Source organism: Pseudophryne corroboree, chromosome 9 (assembly GCF_028390025.1).
Source record: "Pseudophryne corroboree isolate aPseCor3 chromosome 9, aPseCor3.hap2, whole genome shotgun sequence".
NCBI classification, from domain to species: Eukaryota; Metazoa; Chordata; class Amphibia; order Anura; family Myobatrachidae; genus Pseudophryne; species Pseudophryne corroboree.
In genome coordinates, this window is record NC_086452.1 from 27,676,741 (window position 1) to 27,700,225 (window position 23,485).

Here is a 23,485-nt window from a genome sequence, read left to right on the forward strand (position 1 = left end):
CCTGGAGAGGGTCATGTTGGGGGGTATGGGTTTGTAGAGTGCCTGGAATGTGCAGGCTGTAGAGCTGCTCTGTGGGTTTTAGGGCACTCCAGGAATGCACCCTGCAGCCTATACAGCCACTTGCAACTCCAGGAACTCCTCTTCTTCCTGGTTGATGGTGGCCCCACCCCCTTGGCGTGACATCACATATTCAGGGGCCAGCACAGGGTAGAAAGTCACAAATTGGGAGTGTCACGATGGATTCGGGACTATTGAACTAAAGGAGTATGAGACTGTTGCCACTGCCACATCGATCTCTCTGCAAAACTACAGTAATACCTCTTTCCACTTCCGTAATAATCTAGATTTCTCTAACGTCCTAGTGGATGCTGGGGACTCCGAAAGGACCATGGGAAACAGCTCAGTGGAAAAGGGTCCAAAAAAAAATAACCAGCGTGCAGTGTAAGTGGGTTAATCTAACCCAGATCCCATTAACATCATACATGCCGACATCCTGGCTGCTCTCTTTGGGAGAGTGCAGCCAGGTTGGCTCAGCAGGGGGGCGGGGCTGGCCTATGACGTGCATAGTGGGCGGTGCGGAGGCGGAACAGGGGCAGCGTGGAGGCGGACCGGGGCGGGGTTATTGTGGCACATCGTTTAAGCCACGCCCCCTGCTCTGTAATGCCGCGATTACCGGCATTATACAGCAGGGGGCGTCAGCACAAATCGCATCATCGACTGCCCGGACCGCCCACTTTACTCACTAAGTGGGCGGCCGGCAAGGGGGGGGGGGGACCTGCAAAATCGGGAGACTTGCCTGCTTTTCCGGGGGGAGCCGGGAGGGTCACCCGATTTTCGGGAGCATCCTGGCCATTCCGGGAGAGTAGGCAAGTATGATTAACATCTTATAGAGAGTCGGATCACCGGCGTTTGGAGATGATGCAGCTTCATATGGCGGCGATACACTAGGTCGATATTGTGTACGAATACATTATATCGACGTGTCATTCAACCCGTCGCATGCATGCGCATCGTGCGTGTTTTGGATGCGATTACAATGCAATATGCGGGTCGCACGTCGCATCAAATGATATTATATGCTGCACATATGATCAGTCGATCCGGGTGCAAAAACATCTAAGGATCTATCGTACGCCGGGTAGCTGGCAGGGGGAGTAAGGGGGGGTCTTGAGACTATTCGCATCTACTGCGAGTCGTCCTAATGTGTGGCCAGCATTAGACTAACTGAGCTACAGAGACTGACTGTTTTCTAACAGCGACTTATATGCCACAAATACTGTACCAGCGACGCAGCTAGCAGAATGTCAGCTTCTATATGCATGTCACTGCAGTGCATCGTTATTCCCACGGCTGGTGCTGTGGGTTTATTCTTATCAGCGCAGCATAGTGACTCAGTGCAACTAAAGCTTCAGCAGTATTGATAGGTCCCAAAGTAGCCGTTCTCTCTCCTGCATGGCACCATTGCTAAGATACCCAGGTGACAAGTCCCATTATCTGCCAAGGCTGCCAAGTGGGACTGTCGGTTAGAACCGCTGGACATTAATTCGAAGTGACCGAAACGGTTATTTAAAAAGTGCTGTTTAGAGTGCAGCTCGAAGCCATTCTCAGCTACAGCGCCGCACTTAACGAGCTGCGCATATTTATTCCCTACACTGCGCTCTGCGTTTTTACCTCTTAATAATAGTAATTGCTATTATATTTATTTATTTTCTTCTTCGTTGGCTATTCAGATTTTATTAACAAGGATATTCACTTTTTATTTTGTTTTATTCCTTTGTCCTCTCCTGCCCTGCGTCCAGTCAGGTGTAACTTTTCATTGTCGCCACCTGTCACGCTGGGTATAATGTGAAGGGACAGTACGTACAGTAAAACAGAGAAAGAAACATAAAACATGTTGGATACTGGAATGAACTAAACCTAAAGAAAATATTCTTGCAAGGGGTGATGTGTTCAGTGCACGCAGAAATTTTTTCAACGGTTGCTCACTGCGCGCTGACATATTTCTGAGAAAGGCCATCTCACATGCCAGGTTACTGATTGGGCTGAGTAACTAAATACAGTAAGAGAGTAAGTGCAATTTACAAACGGCAAATAATGCTGCTGCAGTTGTCTACCTAGCGCATTTCACAATATGTGTAGGCAGCAATGTAATAGCAATCAGCATCCAGCTCTGTGGGTTTATGAAGAACCCTGAAAGTGGATATGGGGGAAATAGTAAACGCAGCATATCAGCGTCCTGTCTATTGTAGAACAGACCCCTCTACTCATTTAAGCATTACGTTTATCTCCTAATATATTGTACTGCGCTCTTATTGGGATCCTCTTATCATGAGAATGAGAGTGCACGGGTCTTCTGTTATTACGTGGGTGAGTGCGTGGCGCCTTTTATCACATTGCTCCAAGTGAGCTTAGAAACGCACTTTCTTGCTGAAGTGCAGCTGTAAAAGTAAATCATTTAGCAAGCCGTTCCCTTGAGCCACCAAACGTTTGTACCTCCGCAAACTCTTCCATTTTTTGCTCGGAAATCCAGGTGCCGGGCATTGTGAGAGAGGATGTGTGCTGCGTTTGTACGCGTTCTCTTGCTGTAACGGTAGTGCTTTACCCTGTCCTTCCTTCCTGCATCAAACCTTCGTATTAGGGAACTGATTATGAGATGGCAGCAAAGCAAAAAAGCAAGTAACTCTATGGGGTATATGCAATTGCGGTCGAATTGCCGCAAAAGTCGAAAAACGGGGCATTTTGTTTGACAAAAAAAACATGTCGAATTGGATTCGACAATGCAATACAGTACTTTTCGATAAAAAAAACGGACGTTTCTGATTCGACTTTTTCAAATTCGACAGTTGTCAAATTCGACATGTCTGCACTGTTAAAAATGCGGCTTTTCGACAAAAGTATATTCAATTGAAGAATGTCGATTCGACAACAGTGCTTTTCGACAGTAATTTCGTCAATTTCATTCCGCCTCACTTTGCTGACGGAATCTAATAAAAAAAAATTAAAACATGTTTTTTTTGTGTTTTTATATTGCTAATAGCATATCTATTTATATTAGAAGGGATTATGTACTTGGTTTGTCTATTAGGAGACACAAGTATTATTTATATATTTTTTAAAAGAATATTTTTTTTTTTAACTGACTAAAATAGAGAGAGCATGGTTTTCAGTGGGAAGGGGTGGGAATGGGTTAAAAGCCTGAAAAAAAAATGCATGGGGTCCCCCCTCCTAAGCATAACCAGCCTCGGGCTCTTTGAGCCGGTCCTGGTTGTAAAAATACGTGAGAAAAAATGACAGTGGTTCCCCCGTATTTTAACAACCAGCACCGGGCTCTGCGTCCGGTCCTGGTGCAAAAAATACGGGGGACAAAAAGCGTAGGGGTCCCCCGTATTTTTAACACCAGCACCGGGCTCCACTAGCTGGAGAGATAATGCCACAGCCGGGGGACACTTTTATACCGGTCGCTGGGACTTGTAGTTCTTCTGCAAAAACCAATATTCTTTTATTTTACACAAGGCTATCAGCCCCCCATCCGCAGCCTATGGATGGGGGGGACAGCCTCGGGCTTCACCCCTCTCCCTTGGGTGGCTGGAGGGGGGGACCCCTTGATTTAAGGGGTCCCCACTCCTCCAGGGTACCCCGGCCAGGGGTGACTAGTTGGGGATTTAATGCCACGGCCGCAGCGACCGGTATAAAAGTGTCCCCCGGCTGTGGCATTATCTCTCCAGCTAGTGGAGCCCGGTGCTGGTGTTAAAAATACGGGGGACCCCTACGCTTTTTGTCCCCCGTATTTTTTGCACCAGGACCGGACGCAGAGCCCGGTGCTGGTTCTAAAAATACGGGGGATCCCCTGTCCATTTTCCCCCCGTATTTTTACAACCAGGACCGGCTCAAAGAGCCCGAGGCTGGTTATGCTTAGGAGGGGGGACCCCACGCAATTTTTTTTAGGGTTTTTTAACCATTTTTGTGCCGTCCGAAAAAAGTCGAATCCAGGACGCACTTATCCTTCAATCGGTCTGTTTTTCGACAGCGGGACTGTCGAATCCGTTTTTAATTGAATATGTTGAATTCCGGCACCCGCCGGCTGGGATTCGACTGTCGAATTGTGTCGAATTTAAAAACGGTCGAATTCCAGACGGAATTCGACCGCAATTATATACCCCAATATCTGAAGCAACAAACCATGCTGCAATGCAAGTGGTGCAAAAAATTTTTTATTTTTTGCATGCAGGGTAAATACTGGCTGTTTTTGCATGTACAGATGTGTCCTCATCAACTAGCATCTATACGCCATAGAGTGCAAGTCACCCAGCGAGACAGAGCCTCCCCAGGAGCTGTAGTGGACCTTCTTTTCTTTTCTTTTTTTTTTTCTTTTTGTAACGGTCACACATACCCAACCCCTTTACTTTTACACTGGAATTTAGATCTGAGTTAGGACACGCCGCTCCAAAAACATAACATTCTGCACATGTTACATCTGCCCCACCTGCAGTTCAATGTTTTACCCACAGTAGGTACAAAATTACTTGCTTCTTTTTTGCTTTGTTCTCAAATCAGAATGGGTCCCGGATGTTTAGATCCGTGAACATTTCGCTGCGCAATTATGTATCTCAAGTCGCAGTTGTTGGGACTGGCCACCGTTCCCGTCCAATCAGGTTCCGTGTACTGTAAATTACTCTGAGAACTTTTGAGCTGCTAGACCAGGCTAATGTTAGCAGAGCCTTTTTCTGTTCCACCTGCAAATGACGTCGGCAAATAGATAACAACTGGAGTTTGCGGGAGAGGGGACCGCTGCTGCGGGGGTGATAGCAAGGCTCTGTGGAAAGAGAATCACAGGTCCGAAAGGTGTCGTTTAATAACTAAAGAGAGAAAAACGAAATCTGTAAACAAAGCAACCAGGCCAGCGTGCTGTATAATGGGGGTAATTCTGAGTTGATCGCAGCAGCAAGTTTGTTAGCAATTGGCCAAAACCATGTGCACTGCAGGGGGGGGCAGATGTAACATGTGCAGAGAGAGTTAGATTTGGGTGGGTTATTTTGTTTTTGTGCAGGGTAAATACTGGTTGCTTTATTTTTACACTGCAATTTAGATTTCAGTTTGAATACACCCCACCCAAATCTAACTCTCTCTGCACATGTTACATCTGCCCCCCCTGCAGTGCACATGGTTTTGCCCAACTGCTAACAAATTTGCTGCTGCGATCAACTCAGAATTAGGCCCAATGTTTCTACTTAAGTATATATTATTCTACTGTATGCCGGAACGTCTTGTGCTTGCAGAAATATTTACCCCTCTCTTTTCTTTTCTCTGTCTTTCAGCTCCAAGCACAGCCCAGTACGGCATAACCGGAAGAGCAGAAATTATTTTCTCCTGTTGGTATCTTGTTTTGACACTTTCCTCTTTTACGAGTATAATATACCTGAAGAACATCATTATACAATAAACACACGGAACCCTAAAAAAAAGGCTTTAAAAGATGACTACGAAATTTCTGAAGACGGGATACAACCTGGTTTGTTGCGAAGCAGCGCGGGATATAAGCAGCAGTCCTACGCGGGGATTGGCCGGCTTCTTTAGAATTGTTCATTTTGTAAATACCTTAATTCTTCTTTTCTGATTAGCTGCATTACGTTGTGACGCAGTACACATTGTCCTTTTTTTAAGAAAAAAAAATGATTACGTGAAAGCTCTGAAATTACTTTTAGAGGGTTATTAATCGTGACTTCATGTTTGTAATTTGAAACTTTTCAGAAAAGAGTTGGGCGACGGTCTGCCATGGTAGGAGCGGGCTGCGGCTTACGGAGTAACCCCCCTATAAATTAATAAGGTGGGAGAGTATTGCAGCGGCATACAATATGCTTTAAGGCTCCGAGGCGCGTGTTCTCTTGCCTTTTTTCGAAATAAGATTCTGAACTCATGTGTATCAAACATTTTCCATTTTTATTACAAAAATATTGCCTTCAAAGATTACTCCAGTTACGTTTAGCTAGGTCGACTGCAAGTTTAATATTTGGGATGTCCTGGTTCAGTATTATACAACAAGAACAGCAAACACATACGAAAGAGCAGCTGCATGGAGCAGTTTCAATTTATACCTGTCTGTCTCGCATGGGTGTGCCTTCATAAAGTTTTATTATTTTTTTTTTATTCAGATGGGGGTTTTACTAGCTTACGGGGGGAGTTCAGTCTATATAAATATATATATATATATATATAAAAAATAAAAAAGTTGAAATGTACAGAACATATTTTTAGCAGTTCATATCATGTGGTCACCCGAGTGTAAGAGAGGTCTACGTATGTCACTGCGAATATGAAAATGTCCCTAGGGCAGCCGCTGTTATCTAACCCATGCAGAATTTTCTAATGTAACACAGCTTTTGTTGGCAGATAGATGGCATCCAGTAGGTGACGCAATGGTGGGACTGTTTTATCACAGCTGTGTCCCGTTCTGGAGCGTGCCAAAGTATGTTACTGTCAAGTCAGAAATGAGCAAACGGTACTTGGCTCATGTCTAGCAACCTCTATTACTGATTTCCTTACGGAGGTACTGGTAGTCCATATACAGTATTAGCTCCTGGCGTCCTTGGAATACCAACAGATAAAAATAGCTTCTTGTAGTGAATAGTGTTCTTGTCCCTGTAATTCAATTATCCCCAAAGATATATTCAACTAAAGTAATCCATAGCCTGTTTCAAGGCAGCACAGATTTTACAACGTAAACCTTAGCACTGCAATAAACTCTGCTCCATCTGTAACATTTGTGTAGGAAACCCAAGCCCTCGCCCAAGATCTATTCATACACCTAGCACAAGATATGATCACCGTGCAGCTCAACTTGTGGTCACTATGAGGAGCGCTGCTAAAAAGTGCGGAATGCCACGCACAGACATCGTCACAGAGTGACTGCAACTGTGGTTGACGGCCGGTCACATAACTACATCCCGCGCTTACTATGAGGAACAATGCTGAAGTGTTTAGGGAATGGGGAATGACACAGTCTGCATTCACTATAAGGAGCGCTGCAGGTTTAGAAAGAAGGGGAATGTGACGCACAGACGTGGTCATAGAGTTACTCCAGCTGCGGTCACTATAAGGAGCGCTGCAGGTTTAGAAAGAAGGGGAATGTGACGCACAGACGTGGTCATAGAGTTACTCCAGCTGCGGTCACTATAAGGAGCGCTGCAGGTTTAGAATGACGGGGAATGTGACGCACAGACGTGGTCATAGAGTTACTCCAGCTGCGGTCACTATAAGGAGCACAGCAGGTTTACAAAGAAGAGGAATGTGATGCACAGACGTGGTCATAGTTACTCCAGCTGCGGTCACTATGAGGAGCAGAGCATGTTTAGAATGAAGGGGAATGTGACGCACAGACGTGGTCATAGAGTTACTCCGGCTGCGTTCACTATAAGGAGCGCTGCAGGTTTAGAATGACGGGGAATGTGACGCACAGACGTGATCATAGTTACTCCAGCTGCGGTCACTATGAGGAGCGTTGCAGGATTAGAAAGAAGGGGAATGTGACGCACAGACGTGATCATAGAGTTACTACAGCTGCGGTCACTATGAGGAGAACCGCTAAACAGTTTCGGGAGGAGGGGAATGTCACACAGAACTGATCACAGAGTATGTCTGGCTGAAGTCACTATTATAAGGATAATCCAGGTGCAGTGGTAATGTTATAATGCAATTTTGTATATTTCAGGCACGGTGCTCCAAATTCATGGAAAACTCTTTATCTGGAAAGACTAAGCTCCAGAAATTCCAGATAATAGATTTTATACCTGTATATATACTTGATGAATTGTAAAAATAAATATGCAGCTATTGTGATTTATTGACCTCTTATGGAAACTGTATAGTACTTTTATTGCCATGACCGTACGACAAAGGGATGATGGGCCCACCAACGTGGTCAGGGCCCACGCGGATCTTAAAGTGGCACTGCAAAACGCTTTCTGCAGAGCACAAAACTCAACTGTGATCATTTAGCGGCTAGGTATATGACAGGCATAGATTAATGGCATATGGGGGCAGAAGAGCAGAGCCCTCTCTAGAATTCCATGGCCAATGCTATTCTACCGCGTCTGGCGCTTCTATACAACAACTGTACGGTACTGTCTGTCGCTGAGTCTCTTGGCATAAGACCCCTTACACCATGATTTTTGCAGATCCCTAATTATAGCACAATTCTCATATGTTTTTTTTTTTTTTGTGATTTCAGAGCTATTTCTCTTCGAAAAGTATTATTCAAATTTAGAATGTGACAATCCATTTTATCATCCATCCAATACTTCATTGAATCTGTATTGTTTTGCACTTGATTTTGTACTGAATTTGTGAAACTAGCTAAAATAGTCAAGAAAAAAAGTGGATATATTTGGAAATGGGTCTTCTCAGCGGAAATAAAACTCTGGTAAAAATCAAGTACATGTTTACCGAGTCTGTTTGTGTCACTTGTCTCAATAAACTGAAAGGGTAATCATTATCGCACTTAATAATTACAAAAAATGAAAAAAACTTGTAGACTGAAGCTGGAACTCTATGGAATGTAATCGGAGCCGAGTTTTGTGTCTGGGAAAAAGTTGGACAAACTCGGACATTATAATGTGTGACATTTTCCCGGAACTCGGACAATGTAATGGCGTGCATCTTTTATGCTCCCGATGCAAATCGGATCGGACTTCTCGCTGGAATTTTAGGCCAGGAAGCGTCTGATTTCTTCAGACCAATCAGAAAGCGTCTTTTAGTATAACAGTTGCACAGTGTGGGAGAAAGTCACCTATTGGCATCCAAAAGTCCCATGATTGAAGCAACGCACACCCTATACAAACACCAGTCCTCCAGGACGCACAAGCAGTTCCTGCTGATTAAAATGATATGCGGCATGCCTATACTCTGTGTGTAATAGCGGCTGTATCAGCATACTAAATTATGTTACAGTGATTGGCAGGAAGACACTGTAGCATAACATTCTGTATGCAGATACAGTTGCTAGTACACACAGAATATAGCTTCCGCATATCATTTTAATTAGCAGGATCTGCTTGTGCATCCTATTGCATACCATGGGATGTAATGGGAGACAAGTTTTGCGTCTGGGAAAAAGTTGGACAAATTCGGACATTATAATGTGTGACTTTTCCTGGAATCCAGACAATGTAATGGCGTGCATCTTTTATGCTCCCAATGCAAATCGGTTCCGACTTCTCGTGGGAATTTTAGACCAGGAAGCGTCTGATTTTTTTCAAACCAACCAGAAAGCCTCTTTTAGTATAACAGTTGCACAGTGTGGGAGAAAGTCACCTATTGGCACCCAAAAGTCCCATGATTGAAGCAACGCACACCCTATACAAACCCCAGTCCTCCAGGACGCACAAGCAGATCCTGCTGATTAAAATGATATGCTGCATGCCTATATTCTGTGTGTAATAGCGGCTGTATCAGCATACTAAATGATGTTACAGTGATTGGCAGGAAGACACTGTAGCATAACATTCTGTATGCAGATACAGTTGCTAGTACACACAGAATATAGCTTCCGCATATCATTTTAATTAGCATGATCTGCTTGTGCGTCCTATTGCATACCATGGTGAAAAAGACGCATTTTCCAGGGAAAAATGTGCAAAAATGACATGTACAGTACACAGACTATTTTGAGAGACCAAAGTATTTTTTGTTTGATTTTAAGGTTAGGAATTATTTGAAACATGTTTATTTGTTGTAAATGTGCTGTAATTGTGTACTTGTAAGTGATTTTCAACGCTGGAAAATCAACTGACCCCAAAAAAACAGCTCTATTTATGTCTGACTTTGTAGAGCTGTTTTGTTGAGGCTTTCAAGCTCGGACTCCAACACATCGGACGAGTTGTATGTTTAACGTGGGGAAAACATCTGGATCCGACTTTTTACCGGGCGGGTTCAGAGTAGAAAACATCCAACTTTTCATAGACTCGGACGCTATTACGAGTCTGCATATAGGGCCTAATTCAGACCTGATCACAGCAGCAACATTTTTCTCTAATGGGCAAAACCATGTGCACGGCAGGTGGGGCAGATGTAACGTGCAGAGAGCGTTCGATTTGGTGGGTTATTTTGTTTCTGTGCAGGGTAAATACTGGCTGCTTTATTTTTACACTGCAATTTAGATTTCAGTTTGAATACAACCCACCCAAATCTAACTCTCTCTGCACATGTTACATTTGCCCCTCTTGCAGTGCACATGGTTTTGCCCATTAGAGAATTTTTTTGCTGCTGCGATCAGGTCTGAATTAGGCCCAATGTCCGACTTTTGCAGCAAAATATGAAATTTTACAAACTCGTCTCAAACTCCTTGTTACAGAACTCCTTCCTCTGATCTGGAGGGGCCCCGTTACCAACGTCAAGCAGGACCTGGTCAGAAGTATGCAGTCCCGGATTGTGTCTGTTTTACATCGTATCATACAGTGGCCTCTGCTATCGCAGCTGTTCCCAGTGATGACAAATTAAATATCGGGTACTTTAAGGGGTATATGCAATTCACGGCGAATCGCGGCAAATTATCGCCGTTTTTTAATTCGACACAATTCGACAGGTGAATTCCGGCAGGTGGCTGCCGGAATTCACCATATTCAATGAAAAATGGATTCGACAGTCCCGCGGGCGAAAATCGGCCGATTTGCCGGATTTTGCCGCGATTTAAAAAAACGGGGAAAAACCCGAAAAAAAAATGGCGTGGGGTCCCCCCTCCAAAGCATAACCAGCCTCGGGCTCTTCGAGCTGGTCCTGGCTCTAAAAATGCGGGGAAAAATTGGGCAAAGATCCCCCGTATTTTTAAAACCAGCACCGGGCTCTGCGCCTGGTGCTGGTGCAAAAAATACGGGGGACAAAACGAGTAGGGGTCCCCCGTATTTTTCACACCAGCATCGGGCTCCACTAGCTGGACAGATAATGCCACAGCCGGGGGTCACTTTTATACAGTGCCCTGCGGCCGTGGCATTAAATATCCAACTAGTCACCCCTGGCCGGGGTACCCTGGGGGAGTGGGGACCCCTTCAATCAAGGGGTCCCCCCCCCAGCCACCCAAGGGCCAGGGGTAAAGCCCGAGGCTGTCCCCCCCATCCAAAGGCTGCGGATGGGAGGCTGATAGCCTTGAGTAAAATGACAAGAATATTGTTTTTTCCAGCAGTACTACAAGTCCCAGCAAGCCTCCCCCGCAAGCTGGTACTTGGCGAACCACAAGTACCAGCATGCGGGAGAAAACCGGGCCCGCTGGTACCTGTAGTTCTACTGGAAAAAAAATACCCAAATAAAAACAGGACACACACACCGTGACAAGTAAAACTTTATTACACACTGCCGACACACACATACTTACCTATGTTGACACGCCGACTGCCACGGTCTCCGACGATCCGAGGGTACCTGTGAAAACAATTATACTCACCTTCCAGCGTCCAGAGGTACATCCACGTCCAGAGATAATCCACGAACTTGTTAAAAAACAAAACCGAACACCCGTTCCATGCCGGACTGAAAGGGGTCCCATGCTTTCACATGAGACCCCTTTCCACGAATGCCGGGACATCACGTGACTCCTGTCACTGAAGTCCCTTCAGCCAATCAGGAAGCGCTACATCCGTGGCGCTCACCTGATTGGCTGTCTGAGCTGTCAGACAGCTCATCGCAAAGCCGCTCCATTAGTTTCAATGGTGGGAACTTTGCCGTCAGCGGTGGGGTTACCCGCGGTCAGCCGCTGACCGGCGGGTGACCTCACCGCTAGCCGCTAAGTTCCCACCATTGAATATAATGGACGGAGCTGTGCGATGCGCTGTCTGAGTTCAGACAGCGCACAGCCAATCAGGTGAGCGCAACGAAGTTGCGCTTCCTGATTGGCTTTAGAGACCTTTGTGTGACAGCTGTCACTGACAGGTCTCATTCGTGGAAAGGGGTCTCATGTATCAGCATGGGACCCCTTTCAGTCCGGTGGTCCGGGTGTTCGTTTTCTTTTTTTGCCAAGTCCGTGGATTTATCTCTGGACCATGGCTGAGGTGAGTATATTGATCTTTTCTTTTCAGGTATCCGTGGATTCTACATGGAGAAGAGGACCGATGTCGGCGTGTGAACATAGGTAAGTATGTGTGTGTCGGCAGTGTGTAATAAAGTTTTACTGTCACGGTGTCTGTGTACTGTTTTTATTTGGGTATTTTTTTACCAGTAGAACTACAGGTACCAGCGGGCCCGTTTTTCTCCCGCATGCTGGTACTTGTGGTTTACCCAGCTTGCGGGGGAGGCTTGCTGGGACTTGTAGTTCTTCTGGAAAAAACAATATTCTGTCATTTTACTCAAGGCTATCAGCCTCCCATCCGCAGCCCTTGGATGGGGGGGACAGCCTCGGGCTTCACCCCTGGCCCTTGGGTGGCTGGGGGGGGACCCCTTGATTGAAGGGGTCCCCACTCCCCCAGGGTACCCCGGCCAGGGGTGACTAGTTGGATATTTAATGCCACGGCCGCAGGGCACTGTATAAAAGTGTCCCCCGGCTGTGGCATTATCTGTCCAGCTAGTGGAGCCCGATGCTGGTGTGAAAAATACGGGGGACCCCTGCTCGTTTTGTCCCCCGTATTTTTTGCACCAGCACCAGGCGCAGAGCCCGGTGCTGGTTTTAAAAATACGGGGGATCCCTGCCCAATTTTTCCCCGCATTTTTAGAACCAGGACCAGCTCGAAGAGCCCGAGGCTGGTTATGCTTTGGAGGGGGGACCCCACGCAATTTTTTTTTTTTTTTTATCGTTCCAGCAATAAAAAATAAAATAAAAAAAATAATATTTTTAAAAATATATAAATAATACTTGTGCCTCCAAAAAAAAAAAAAAAAGTACCTAATCCCTTCTAATATAAATAGATCTGCTATTCCCAAAAAAAAAACACAAAAAAAACATGTTTAAAATTTTTTTTATTGTTTTCACCCTCCAAAGTGTGGCGGATTGAAAATGACGAATTTGCTGTCTAAAAGCACTGCTGTTGAATTTCCAAACTTGAATTGAATATGCTTTTGTCGAATTGCAGCACTTGTATCATTGCAGAAAAGTCGAATTTGCAAAAAGTTGAATTTCAAAAAGTCGAATTTTGAAAGTCCGTTTTTTTGACGGAAAGCACTGAATTGCATTGACAAATTATTTTTTTTTGGCGAAAATGACCCGAAATTCGACAATTTCGGGAATTCGACCTCAATTGCATATACCCCTAAGAATTTACTCATGCGGGGACATGATAAGAGGAGTCTATAGCAAAGTTTCCCAAACTTCGGTTTTACAGTCCAGGTTTTAAGGATATTGATGCTTGAGCACAGGTGAATTAATTAGTACCCAGCCTGTTTGATTATGCCATCTTTGCACAAATATGCATAAAACCTGGACTGTTGCTAATCCTTGACAACCGAGTTTGAGAAATCCTGCATTAGACAAACTGGCATCATCTTAAAAGCTTTTTAAAACTCCATATCGCCGTTCCCATACAGGGGGCGGCCCTGGCAACTTATTGAGCTCTGAATGCAGGAGATCTTACCGATATCTCATGTTAAAGCTTTGATAAATACAGCCCATGCTAAAAATACAGAAAATCCTGCAGGAATGTTGGTTTTTTTTTTTGCATGGTATTTGGAATAAAAAAAATCTTAATAAATATACAATTGTTTGGCCAGCAGCTGCATCTGATGCCACAGAGCAATTATCAATATCCCTGGAAGAAACACCTCATAGTAGCCGTCTGGGGTTTAGCTGCATTTGATAATCTCACCTATCGATATCTATAGTTGCTGCAGATGAAGCCAAGGAGGGGAGGTTAGCGGTATTAATAGCGGTCATATTTAGGTTGCAGGGAGGTCCTGGGAGACAGTTAATTGGATGTTATGACATTCTTTCCTGTATCCAGAAACACAACACTAATTTGAAGCCTCCTTATGCTGTGTCCTAGCTATAATGTGCATTGAGGCCTACAAACGCTCGCAGTAGACTCACATACCACCGCAGGGGATTGTCTGGGGGGGCCAGCGGCACTGTACGTAGTTTCCATATTAAACACTTTACTGAGGGGGCACGGCGGCCCAGCCATGTTTGGTCACATACTGCCTCAAAGCCAACCACCAATACCAAAGAGATCAAGTACGATAATAACTTACAGTATGTATAGGGCACATGACGTTATAATAACATAACGGGGAAGTTACTCACATGGGGATTAAGATAACAGTGATATTATATAGGTGGTAGGTGAAAGAGAGTCCTGGGGGGATGATCTACTATGATGGTGGCCAGTATCTAAGTGTACCCGCCACAAAGCTACTTATTCCTACATCCGTGGTGTACACCTCCAGAGTCGGTGTAATGTAGAGAGGTTACCCTTATATTACACATGCAGATTGTCATATACAGCCTTCACTTGTTCAACCAACCATGACGCTGTTCTGCTCTGTGGATTAATATGATTGCAGGAGATCCGGATGATAGGTCGACCCAATTTGGTAGACATGCATTAGGTCGACAGGTATAAAAAGTTGACAGATTCAACTAGTGAACATAGGAATGAATGACAAGTTTTTTTGTTTTGTTCTGTTTTTTCAACTTTTTTATTTACCTTTCCACGTGGACTACGATTGGGAGTACCAACCTGTGCATAGCGCAGCAAGGAACCTTGCCCAAAGCGTGGCAAGCAAAGCGGTACACTAACTGGGGTTACATGTGGATTACCGAAGAAAATTAAACCCAAAAAAAAAGTGTGTCGACCATTTCCATGTCGATCTTTTACACCTGTGACCTTTTGTACTGTCTACCCTTTACATGTTGCCCTATTGACCCTATCTACCCTTTACATGTTGCCCTATTGACCATTGATTGCATGTCGTCCATATGGTGCTGACCTATTGACTATCTGCCTCAACCCAATGATCCACAACCGGAGGGAGGATAAGATGTTTGGGTCACTTTAGTTCCATTCAAGTTCTTCCAGACCAGATCTAGGGTGGCTGGATAAATTCTCTGGTGTCCAGCCTTAGAGTTTTCTGGCAATACAAGAATAACTGGAACCATATAAGATCAGCAACGTTCTGCAGAACACGCCTGTACCGCAGTCAAAGACTGAACGGCCTAAAGGAAATCTTGAAAGCAAATTTGACACACAAAAAAAACATCCAAAAAACATGTATTATTTTTTTTAAAATAAATTGGTGACGGAAAAGCGTTAGCTCTCTGCGTTAATATGAACTTGTCATCTCACTGCGGAGACAGATAATTCGTTGGCTGAAAGAACATTCCTGAGCGTGAAGCCCATTATCTCACCAGGTGAGTTGCTTTACTTAGCAATTTTGGCTTTGGGTTTTAGGAAAGTTATAAACAAAAATGTCAAAATAATCTGCATAACATGATATATAGTAAGTTTTATTGCATTGGTGCACTCCGTTACACATGGGTACGTTAATGTATAAATCTCTAAGGATGGGCGGTTGAAATATCCCTGGATGAATAAATTGCTGTACAGTAATCGACTTGACTTATTTCCCATTTCCAAGTCATTATACTACACTATATAAATCCACACCATTGCAGGAGTTTTTCCGCATTTTCCCTCATGCACAGTTGCAGAAAAATCACTCAACTATTGTACGTTAACACTGGCCCTGTGTTCTATATAAGACGCTATGAGAGGTTTGGCATCAAAAGCATTGGCCTTTTAAATTTCAACCTTATTCATGCCAAGATCCGATGGCGTTGAAAAGCCGCAGCTAAGAAAATAAACCCCTATGAATCTGATTGGCTACTATGGCTAACAGCCGCAGCATAATTTTATTGCACAAGTCAGTACGTCATACGGGATAGACATGCGGCAAGACGTGTGATTGCTGTATCTGTGTGTTGGGCTGAAATGAGATCTCACAGGACCATTTAAGATAATGCAGCTGACACCCAAGATGTATTTCTCACTCTGAGAGCTATATGTGAACCCGACATCACGACACAATGGCGAACTGCTTCTGTTTTATCTCCTTCAGTCTTTGTTAAATATAAGATGCTTGTTAATCATTTTCTCACTTATCAGCACTACCAAGAATCTGCCAGGGCATAGATGACACAAGACTCCTTGGAGATATAATCACGTGTAAGGAACTGGATTATTTATTAGATTTGACAAGAGAACAAGTTGGGAAAAAAGGTAATATCTCTTTTATCTTGCTGCAAAGCGCAATTTTTGGAGTTGTAGCGTACAAAAAAAAACTGGTGAAATATTATGCATTTTTTTATAATTTTTTTTTTTTTTTTTGCATTAGAAGTTTTCATAAAGGTCGCCAAAATCATTTACATAGGTGGGGAACACCCACAACACACGGCACTATTGACAACACATGGGCATATAGATGGAAAGATAACAGTCACTTAAATATGACAAAATACGGCTCAGGTATCAACTCTAAAACAGAAATTGCCATAAGGTTGATGGATTTAGAATCATTTATATTAAAACTGAAGGAGCCAAATTTGTGGAATTATATAGATCGGGTAAATATGCGGTGCCGTAACTACACTTTTTAGCGTTGTGTGCAAGAAACGGCATCGGCGCCCCCCCCTCTTTATTTAAAATAGAGGCAGTGCGCGCCATAGGCGCACGCAAAATGTACACGGGTGTGGCTTCATGGGGAAGGGGTGTGGCCACAAAATAATACCAATTCATATTACGGTGCACAGTAGTCTCCATTATTCAAAATACACCACACAGTAGTGCCACTACACCAGGTAGAGCCCCTTTAACACATTACGGCAGACAGAGTTCCCCTTTTTACACATTACGGCAGACAGAGTCCCCCTTTTACACATTACGGCAGACAGCGTCCCCCTTTTTACACATAACGGCAGACAGCGTCCCCTTTTTACACATTACAGCAGACAGCGTCCCCCTTTTCACACATTACAGCAGACAGCGTTCCCCATTTTTACACATTATGGCAGCCAGTCCCCCTTTTTACACCCTTACGGCAGACAGTCCCCGTTTTTACACATTACGGCAGACAGCGTCCCCCTTTTTACACATTACGGCATACAGCGTCCCCCTTTTCACACATTACGGCAGACAGCGTCCCATTATTACACATTACGGCAGACGGCGTCCCCTTATTACACATTACGGCAGACAGTCCCCCTTATTACACATTACGGCAGACAGTCCCCCTTATTACACATTACGGCAGACAGCGTCCCCTTATTACACATTACGTCAGACAGCGTCCCCTTATTACACATTACGGCAGACAGTCCCCCTTATTACACATTACGGCAGACAGCGTCCCCTTATTACACATTACGGCAGACAGCGCCCCCTTTTTACACATTACAGCAGACAGACAGAATAGACAGACAGTCAGTCTGTCTGTCTGCCTTCACTGGCTCAGGCAGTCAGGCTCTTCAGTGCAGCTGCTGGCAGATCCCGGGCAGTCAGGGAAAGAGGAGGAGGGAGCTGCAGCAACGCACTGTAAGTGGTGGCGCCGCCGCATGCAGCTGTCCCTCTCCTTCCACATTGGCTGGCCGCCGCTGCTAATTGCTGGGATGAAGGAAGCGCATCCCAGCATTCACAGCAGCGGCGGCCAGCCTATGTGGAATGAGAGGGACAGCTGCAGCGGTGCCGCCACCAATTACATTGCGCTGCTGCGGCTCCCTCCTCCCCCACTCTCCACTTCCTTCTCACCTGCCCCTGGAGCTGCTCCGCCTCTTCTCCTCGATCCGGCACACACAGTCGGCTTGTAATGAGTCAATTTGACTCATTACAATGCCGCTGACTTTAGGGAATGCGGGCAATTGCGCCCTCAGGGCGACTGCGCTGTGTGCCAGGCACAACTGGCACACACGTAGTTACAGCCCTGTAAATATGTATTACTCATTTTGATGAGTACAAAAACCTCATGTCTTAGTTGTGCTGACGACAAGCGTTACTACTTGTAATTGCTAAAGATAAGTAAAATAAACATTAACCAACATTTGGCTTCCAATGCTCTATGAAGGATCAGAGCTATAATTACTATGGACTTATCTACCTCACTCCTCTTTGGATGCTCATCCATTTGATTTTGCCATCTTGACTTTTTCATATCACTAAATGTAATTTGGGTGCCTCATCATCCCCTCAGTGAATTTAGAAATAAGGGATAAAAATAATATTGAAGTGGATGAAAACAAAAAAGCTCATTTACATACACAAGTGGAAATGTGTAATTACGCAGCTTAAGTGTTCTTTCATGACATCATGCATCTACTTTTCCCCAAATGTGTGTTACTTTATGCCGGGATTTGCAGTGTGACGGATGCAGTCATGACAGCGTCACCTCACGTATTTTTGGCCAGGCTGGTCCTGCGCTTCAGTAGTGAACGGCAGAATGCCGGCGATAATGGTATGTTATCCTTTATGACACCCGGCTGATATTCGCATCTGAGCTGTGTACCCCGTACTACGTATGCAGCGGACATAACAGGACTTTATGTTGGACAAGAATATGATGTTATACTGAATAATCCAAGAAGGTGATTTTGCTAGGTTCCAGATGTGTGCCTGCGGTGGGAAATAGTCCCGTGTATATATGTTATGCCTATCATGGAATATCTCCCTGAGCCTGATATGTGTCTGTCACATTAATGTACTGTTTATTGCATGGGTGTAATATTTTGTTGTCCAGTGTGGGCCCAGCCAGGTAGCTATCATATAAGTTATAAACAGGAAGTGCAGGGCTGATCCCTCTTTGTCGCAGCCCCCCCCCCTTCACAGGAAACAGCAGTCAGCTGACCGGCTTGTGACATCACAAACGACTACACGGGGTTAATCGTGACTCATTTCACTATACCAATGTGAGCTACCCCCTTATCAGCATAATTACCTGTCCTTTAGTCTAACAGGGCTCTTTCTAGACTTAGTGACTCCAAAGCCACAGGGGGTCCCCTGGTGTCCATGGACACTTTTAAATATTAGGATTGAAAATCCAACCAATCCCAGGAGCTCTGTGAGGACCGCGTCCCAGAAGAGATTGCCACGGAGGGGGTAGTACTGCACCCCTTCTCAACCGCAAGCATACCAGTTGAGGACGACATCTTGCCCCATGCTGCCCAGCATATTCAGCTGGGGGAGATGGAGGAGGAGGTGCCCGGTGTGTACTATGCCCCCCCCCTAACACCCCAGGAGGACTATGAAGTATTGTTCCCATTTAGCGAGTTGGACAATGAGGAGCTGAAGTCAGAATGCGGGTATGTGTCCGGGAAGCAACCAGGGACCGGGGTGCCAGAGACGGCTAATACAAGATCAGAGCAGGGAGTAGATGCAGAGATGTGGCTCTACTGTCAGTCCCCTGTGAGTGTGATGGACTGGAATTGTGTGCCAGGTGAGGCGCTGCAGCAAAGGGGCAGCCAAGCCCACGCCCGTGAATTGGATGGTAAGAGGCACAGCTCGCAACCCCCCTGCCTCTCAGAGGAGAACTCCTCAATCCCAGCAATGCCCCAGCGAGAGAAGGGGAAGACACACCTGGAGGCAGGAGGAAGATGTCAGCAGTACCGCTGCACTGTCATCCCACCAGTCCCTACGCCAGTCAGGCTGGGGAAGTCGGATGAGAAGGAAAATATAGAAGGTCAACCTGGTGAGGGCCAGCAGTTGTTGTTTAAGGGGGTGGGGGAGGTGCTAGGCCCAAGTGAGGGGTTTGTGGAGGCTTTTGAGGGGGGAGCACGTGGAGAGTTGCTGATACTCCCTGCTCCCCAGCAGCCATTGTCCCGCTTGTTGCCCTGTGCAGGAGGAGCACTGCCTACCACTGATGGCAGGTGGGGACAAAGTATGCATAGACCCTGGGATGTGGGTGAGCAGGAGAAGATGGAGGGTCGCTCAGGTGAGGCCCAGCGATTATTGTTTAAGGGGTTAGGAGATGTTGTATGCCCCTGGAAGGGAGTACAGGCTTTTGAGGGGGGAGCATGGTGAGAAGATTTGCAGATGCCTCCTGCTCCCCTGCAGCCAACTTTAGCCCTGTTGTTAAGTGCGGAAGGAGGACCCACAGCCAGGGTCCCTGATGGCAGCCTGAGGGCACAGATCATGCATCTCCCAGATGAGCCAGAGGCGGCAGGAGTGGGCTTCCCCAAAAAGGGGGGCGGGGAGGAACAAATCTCCAACAAGGTGGGCTGCCCAACACTGTGCAGCGTGGATAATCCCAACCCCTGGAATGCTGGAGGGGGTCATAAAAACTGTGAACTCCTGAGCCCAGACCCTCCAGAACCAGTTGGCAACCTGAGACGACCATTGTTTGGTCCAGGAGGGCCAGGTATAAACCCTACCCAGGGCCAATGGGTATCTGTGGTCACGGAATCGCAGCGGCTGGAAAAAATAGGGAGGTGTGTGACGGATGCAGCCATACCAGCGTCACGCCATGTTTTTTTTGGCCAGCCTGGTCCTGCGCTTCAGTAGTGAACAACAGAATGCTGGAGATAATTGTACGTTATCCTTTATAACACCCGGCTGATATTCGCACCTGAGCTGTATACCTCATACTACTGTATGCAGCGGACATAACAGGACTTTATGTTGGACAAGAATATGATGTTATACTGAATAATCCAAGAAGGTGATTTTGCTAGGTACCAGATGTGTGCCTGTGGTGAGAAATAGTCCCGTGTATATATGTTATGCCTATCATGGAATATCTCCCTGAGCCTGATATGTGTCTGTCACATTAATGTACTGTTTATTGCATGGGTGTAATATTTTGTTGTCCAGTGTGGGCCCAGCCAGATAGCTATCATGTAAATTATAAACAGGAAGTGCATGGCTGACCCCTCTCTGTGACTCATTTCACTATACCAATGTGAACTACCCCCTTATCAGCATACTTACCTGTCCTTTATTCTAACAGGGCACTTTCTAGATGTAGTGACTCCAAAGCCACAGGGAGTCCCCTGGTGTCCATGGACACTTTTAAATATTAGGATTGAAATCCAACCAATCCCAGAGAGAGAATTGTCTCCTAACTCCACAAGTATCAGAGGTTTTAAAAGATCACGCGGAAGAGCTTTTGGTCAGTTGAGTGAAGCTCCTGCCTTGTGAGGAGTTTTGCAACGAGGCTGTTGCCAAGAGTCAAGAGTTCCTGTCAGCCCGTTTGTCTGGAGACCTGGCTCTGCAGAGAGGGTCCAGTATATGCAGCCAAGCATATTGCTCCCACAGGAGCTATCCTAGGTAACTGGCTTAAGTGTGCCAGCAGGAGCTGGGTGACTTTTCCAGCTTACCATACTCATAAGAGTAGTGGATTCACACAGGCCACGCGGCCGGGATTAGCAAGACAGACATCATCGCCCCTTCCAGCAACCAGCACCCGCCAGGAGTCGCCAGACGCAAGTATTCCCTGATGTGGCTAGTGTCTATGTAGGGGCAGGAGTTTCTTGCTTTTGTGTGGTTCTTTCTCTTATATAATCTTAACTGTAATTGTTATTAATGCTACCTGTATATATTGTACAAAGTGTGGTTACGGTTTTTATATGGTATGTTTAGTGTGTATAAAATAAAGGTGTCATAGTAACTTGCTATTGTGTGCTTACTGTGTGATCTCAGAACTCGGTAGTGACCCCCGGGCACCGTGCGGAGCTGTAAACGCTGCCTTTCTCAAGGCGGAGAGCAGCGATAGGCGAGAATAATGCACACACGAACCCAGGGACTTCACAATTGGTGGCAAGTGGTGGGATCACACAGTCCCGACGTCCGGGCAGAGCCAGAGTTCCATATAGGTATATACGGCCAATCTCTGAAGGCGCAATAACCCATAACCCAGTAGTATAGAACCACACAGAGGAGATCTCTTGTAAACCTAGCAGGGATGCCGAGGAGAAGCAAATGGATCATGTGTAAGGGCATTAAGCAAGGTAAAAATTCTGCTTAAGTGTCCGCTTGTCCGGGAGGACATTCCCTGCAAGCGAGGGAGCGGCAGAGTGTGCTGTAGCCCAGAAACGGAAGCTGAATTGAGGGGGTCCAGCAGTTGACGCTGACCGAGCCCTACTAGTGCAGCACGTTTGAAGAATGGTGCCACAAAAGGGAAAGAAGCGCCTGAGGAGAGGCAAGAAGTGCCCAAAATCTCCCAGAGCAGGGGAGCTCATGGATGAGGAATCATCATGGAGTCGGCTGGCTGAGGAATGGGACCTGAGAAGTCCATCCACCAAGATGCAGCCCGGCTGGGAGCACTGGGAGGCAGCTTGCATGTGACGGGAGCTAGAAAGTTGCCTACCTGACAGAGGAATTTGTGCAGTGTAAAAGTGATGCTGTGGCTGAACATCTGCTAGATACGTTGGAGTGGAAGGCTTTTGTTATAGAAGTAAGTAACTCCACGCACCAAATAATGCAGAGATGTCAGATTGCCGAGGCCCGAGGGCCAGCACCGGGTGAATTGGTTCCTGGGAAGGAGCCTGCAAAGAGAACCCAGAGGTTGATGGTTCCACCTGGGTGGACGACCGAGGGGTCCACTGCAGAGGTACACGGTGGGGAGGTAGAGAAAATATGGCTTGCAGAATCGGGAGATCTGTTATCACGAATGAGTCTAGAGGACCTAAGTGCAGAATGGAGGCTACGATGTAGCACCCCCACCGAAGGCCGCTCACACCGCACCCTTTTCCGATGGGTGTATGAGCGACAGGAGGACCCACTACATGCATTCAGTGTGTATAGGAAATGGGTCCTGTGTCCAGGAGAACTGAGAAGTGTGTGGGAGCAGCTGCAGTGTCTCCTGCAATGCTTTGAGGATGCGGAGGAGGTCGCGGCAGCACAGGAACAGTTGAATTCCTCAGAGTGGCTGGACCAGTGTCCCAGAGTGTAATCTGAGGAGCGTCGTCTGCTACAGCTTATGCACACTAAGAAAGCTGCAGAACTAGAACCCCCACTGACGCAAGGAGAAATAACAGAACTGTTCCCATTTAGTGAATTGGAAAATGAGCTGGACGCTGAAGCCCTGCATGGTGCTAACAGACCGGTGCACCCAGAGCATGTAATGGACGAAGCAGCGCCAGGGTCCAGGGTGAGTGCTGCACCAGAATATATCCCCATAGTAGACCAGAGCTCAGAGACTGTGCCTGTTATTGCAGAGATTTCAATGCCAGAAACTGAAGAGGCAGAAAGCTTCTGCCTGCAGCAATTACAAGCTGTCGCCCACTGCACTAGGCTGGGGGAGGCTAGCAGCCCACTGAAGGGGGTGCACACCCTACAGGCACCCCAGGAGGAGCTGCAGCACACCTTTCCTTTTGCTGAGTTGGGAGAGGGAGACCTAGGAGCCAACCACCAGGAGCTCTATGAGGACCGCATCCCAGAAGAGATTGCCACGGAGGGGGTAGTACTGCACCCCTTCTCAACCGCAAGCATACCAGTTGAGGACGACATCTTGCCCCAGGCTGCCCAGCATATTCAGCTGGGGAAGATGGAGGAGGAGGTGCCCGGTGTGTACTCTGCCCCCCTAACACCCCAGGAGG

General features: G+C 46.2%; 1 protein-coding gene across 3 annotated transcripts in view; it reads left to right on the top strand.

Moving 5' to 3' along the window:
• Positions 1-8,427, top strand: part of NEGR1 (neuronal growth regulator 1) — a 748,460-nt gene extending 740,033 nt beyond the window's left edge. For all 3 annotated transcript variants that reach the window (XM_063939088.1, XM_063939090.1, XM_063939091.1), the window contains one exon: positions 5,316-8,427. In XM_063939088.1, coding sequence (XP_063795158.1) covers positions 5,316-5,440 — 125 coding nt within the window. In that variant the 3' untranslated portion in view covers positions 5,441-8,427. The remainder of the gene's footprint in view (positions 1-5,315) is intronic.
• The last annotated feature ends 15,058 nt before the right edge of the window (positions 8,428-23,485 follow it).